The 4,597-nt window shown below is 38.5% G+C and overlaps 1 protein-coding gene across 1 annotated transcript in view; it reads left to right on the forward strand.

The window, feature by feature from the left end:
• LOC137997513 (engulfment and cell motility protein 1-like) overlaps nt 1-3,707 on the forward strand; it is a 35,549-nt gene extending 31,842 nt beyond the window's left edge. Inside the window, exons 21-24 of the mRNA XM_068843563.1 lie at nt 224-297; nt 478-564; nt 1,246-1,290; nt 1,575-3,707. Of these exons, the coding sequence (XP_068699664.1) occupies nt 224-297; nt 478-564; nt 1,246-1,290; nt 1,575-1,730 (362 nt within the window). The 3' untranslated portion in view covers nt 1,731-3,707. The remainder of the gene's footprint in view (nt 1-223; nt 298-477; nt 565-1,245; nt 1,291-1,574) is intronic.
• Nucleotides 3,708-4,597: the final 890 nt, after the last annotated feature.

A 4,597-nucleotide genomic window follows, 5' to 3' on the forward strand; every position in this document is an offset into this window, starting at 1 on the left:
ACTCAGAGTTTTAAAAGCGATAACTTTCTTTAAACCAATCTCAAATCACTGTCGTTAAGTGAACTCTACGTCAACAAAAAGACATTAAAGAAATTCCAGGAGGTGGTCGAGTCGTATCTACCCTAGATACCCTTGTCTGCGCGAAACTGCTGATCCCTTATTGGTTTAGTTCAAACCTGGTACGATTCAGAAGATTGATGGATCAACTTGTTTCATTTCACAGTGCCAATCGCTAAAGTAACGAAAATACTGTTCGGAAAGGACTGCCCTCAAACGAAGGACCGCAGTTTTAAAAGAGTAAGAGCTTCTCTTGTTAGTAATGTGAATAGCATTCTGTTTGTTTGTTTGTTTGTTTATTAAACATGTTCATTCATCCGTTCCACGTATTCTTCCATCCTTCTTTTGTTAAGTGCTTACTGGCCCTTCGTTTTCCCTTTCCTTTTACCTAACTTCTGGTTTGCTTATATTTTTCTCTAGGCTTTTGTATCATTATGTTTTTCTCTACTGTACGATACCGAACCAGATGAAAAACACCTTGACTTTATTGCAACAAGTCCGTCATTGGTAAGTCCTTGCTCCTTTAAAACAGCAATTTTTCTGAACAACTTGGCTCGACCAGCCGCTAGAAATCCTTCGTTTTCAAGGCCTTGAAAGTCCTTTGAAGTCTTTGTAGATAGATTTTGCAAAGGTAAAATCCTCCCTTTTGAGATTGGAACAAACAGTACTTGGAATACATTTGCAGCACGTAGTTGTAGCAGGTGTCACTGCAAACTTACTACCGCCTTGATAGCGGAATTGAACAAGATCCTAGTCTGCTGAAAAGAAGTTGATGGGTCGATTCCCACTCCGGACCAACATTCAGGGCCTAAGAAAAACAGAGGAGAAAGTTGCTTTGACAAGTGCAAGTGATTTTGACTTCAGAGTTTTCTTGAATTAGAATGATGAACCGTAGGTCCCGTCTCACTATCCGCGTTCGGAAATAACTCTGTGGGGCGTCAACGAATACATACTCTTTTCGCGGAGAGAACGGCACGGAGTTGCTGGTGTTGCGATCTGCTTTTGTTCGTGCCATCGAGTCATTCTCCTACCACATGTTAGAAAACTGTAAATTCTTGATTTGTTATGACACAGAAATCGAGTAAAAACCACAACTGACAAAGGTGGGAAAATGGCAAGGATAAGATCTTTCAAGGCAGACGCAATAAAGTAATGTAACCTTCGTTTTATTCTTTTTTTATTCCCAAGTTTGCAATTTGGACAGATGGTTTGTCAACGCTATTAAACAAAGAGGTAAGTGATGAGATGACAAAATAAGGTGATTACGCTTGAAACCATTTTGTGTCGTCACTGGATACTACTTTACGCATGGCAAGAGCTTCGCGTGAATACTAAATCCAGCTTCTATTTGATAGAAAAGAAAAGACAATTCGTCACTGAATCCGCAATTAACTGACGTGGAATACAGAAGTTACCCCCTTGCTATTTCTGTCCCCAAGCTTTTCTCGGATCACCTTACTTAAGGCGACCGACTCGCTCTTGCTGACCTTTTAAAACGTTTTGTTTGTTTCTTCCAGATGCTTTCGTCAGAGTCACAGGAAGAGCTAGAAACGCTACTAAATATGGAAATGAAACTGAGGCTTTTAGATTTGGAGAATATATCCATTCCCGAGGCCCCTCCCGCAATCCCGGCCGAACCCCCAAGTTTTAATTTTGTGTACGATTTTAGCTAGGTTTTGTTTTCATTTTTAATATATATAAATAACAAGTATTTTTGTTTCAAATCCCAAGCCAGAATACTTATGATATTATGACATTATTTTTTAACTTCACGCTTCAGTGTCGTATCACGCAAGCGTATGCATGAAGCACTTTTTTTGGATCCAAGCGTTTGCATTGCCCTAGTTCATACATATAAAATACAAATGCAAGAAAACCTAGAAGTGATATTAGAAAAGGTTTTATTTGTCCGTTTCTTTTGTCGGCGGTTTAGCTTATGTTTGTCAACTAGATAACTGATGCAAATGCCGTATGCAATTCTAATGTGCAATTCCTTACCTTGGCAATAATAGTGATATTGCTTCGCACTATTCTTTAACATTCTGTACCGGTTTGGCAAGCGAAACCCTTGCTCCTACAATTTACAAAGCTTCGTTGGTTTGCCTTTAACTTATTCTTTTTGTACAAAGTTATAGAGGCAAAGCAATTATTTACGCCTGATAAATTGTTTTTTTTTTGCAAACAAAACACTTTTCTTTAGATTGTATTCCCAATAGCCCTCTGGAAAATGACAAGCCGTAGATATACCCGGGTTTCGTATTTTTGTTTTCGGTATTTTTGAAATATTGTCGAAAGGGAGTTTTCAGGGAAAGTACACTTTACTAAGAACTTGCAACAGGTATAGAGTGTTTTCACGTGACGTCACGGCGGTCATAGTGGTGTTCCTAACTAATCCTCCGGGATTGAGCTCTATTATTATGCAAGCGTTTTCTTTTGTTTCGGTGAAAAACACTTTATAGATTGACTTAGGGTACAAAGAGAAAAAATAACAGAAATTATAAAGGGTGAAAGGAAAATTAATTATTTTGGTGAAGTACATGCGACTGTAACCAGCCCCTAAACCTTCTGCGAAAAGTCGTCCTTTCATCCCCAACGCGCCCAACGCGTAGCGTATCTTCCTCAAGCGCAAGACAAGCTTGCGTCCACGTAGCGTAGGAGAAGAAAGAGACTGATCGCCGTCAAACCGACTATTGACGAGCAAATAGTACTTTGCTCCTTTATCGTAATTCGTTGCTTGTGTACACGCTTCCACCATCTTGGCCGTATATTCACCGTTAAAACGTTTAGTCTGTAACGCTTCAAAGTAAAAACGAATATTGTAACACGGATTTAACTTGGCCCAACTCTTGCAGCAATGTTGCGAACTCTTGAAGAATAGCCCTCCTTTTCATTCATGATTTCGTCCATTTTTTTCCTCAATTTATCTGATTGCCAGTGTCGATAAAACGTCGGTAACATAAACGGAAGCGATATAGCACTGGCCTTGAATTAACCTACGACGGTCTCGTTTAGCCAGATGATAACATTGGAACGACTTTGTATACACCTTATTCCAAAATGGCTGCCATTTTAGTATTATTTTGTTTGATTACCCTTTTGGCCTCGTTCAAGGTTAAGTGTTCTTTTGAATTTTACGTTTGATAGCGAAGCCAAAAGGGCCAATTTGCAAGGAAACAAAAGAATACCAAAATGGCGGCCATTTTGGACTAGATATTAGCTAGGCACTTTCACTTTCCTTACAAAATATCATTTATTAATTGCCGACGCGGTCCTGATATACCATATATAAACAAGAGCGTCCATTTGGAGTGAAAATATGCTCAGATATTTGAGTATTTTTTAAAAGGCAGATGGACACTGTTGTGTTTATTGTCCTTCAAATATTTTTCACAAGGCCGGAGCTTACAAATTAGACGAAACGTTTACGAACAGCTTGCCGTCAAAAACAGGTTAATTTCTTCTTCCGGCCCAAAAACTAACCGTCCTTCATTGTGAAGTTTATTTTAATTGCAAATGTATTAGGAAATATCACCGGATATTTCCCAGTTTCGGTCACGTGACGTGTTTAGACCAATCGCGTGCGAGCGAAAATATTTGATGGATTATAATGTAAATTATGATATATTATTTTAATAAAACAATGTATTTTCGCAAAATATCGCATTGGTAGTGTTTGGTTACTTTTTCGTGTTTTATTTGACAAGAACGGTTTTCGTGAGATTTCACTAGTTGATCAAGTGTTTCAACCGGCCTCGTAAAACCGTCTCGATTTGAAACCCCGTCGATGTAAACCATGGCCAAAGAGGTAGCAGGGCTGAAGAACGAGGCGCCTTTTGATGTGGGATGCATACAGAAAAATGACTCGTTTCAGGGATTTACACCGGCTTATTATTTTTTCCTTGTGTGTATTTTAAGTTCGGTGTTGATTTGTGCTTTTATAACATACATGGAAAATGTATCCATTCTGATGGTAATACAGTACAGAACAGCGTTAATTCGGTAAAAAAGAGATGTCAAACCATGAATTTTGATTGGTCAGTGATGAAAGAACTCACAGATAGCCAATGAAATGGGATCACTGGATGATGCAAAATTTGTACGTGATTCGTGATACGCGTGCGTTGCCCTGCATAATTATAAGTTGTCTTGAAAGTGTTTTTGTGTACATCATTTAACAATTATTCTCCGAAGGCGAGGTGAATGATCGGTGAGGCGAGGCGTAGGTGATTAAAGCGTAATAATCACCTCAACGGCAACCAATCAGCGTAGAGAATTTTCAATAATCACCCATGTAATTGTACTAATATTATTGATAATGGTAATAAGTACAACAGGCCATTTCCTAGTTCATGTCTGTCTCCTCTTCAAAGCGAGTCTAAGTGCGACGTTTTTGTGATGGTAATTAGTTCTACTCTACATATGAATGAAAACTAATTTTCATAAGAAAAACTTCGCACTTAGACTCGCTTTGAAGAGGTGGCAGACATGAACTAAGAAATGGCCAGTCTTATTATCATTATATAATATTAGTATAATTATA

The sequence above is a fragment of the Montipora foliosa genome, chromosome 1 (genome assembly GCF_036669935.1).
Source record: "Montipora foliosa isolate CH-2021 chromosome 1, ASM3666993v2, whole genome shotgun sequence".
In the NCBI taxonomy this organism is placed as follows: domain Eukaryota; kingdom Metazoa; phylum Cnidaria; class Anthozoa; order Scleractinia; family Acroporidae; genus Montipora; species Montipora foliosa.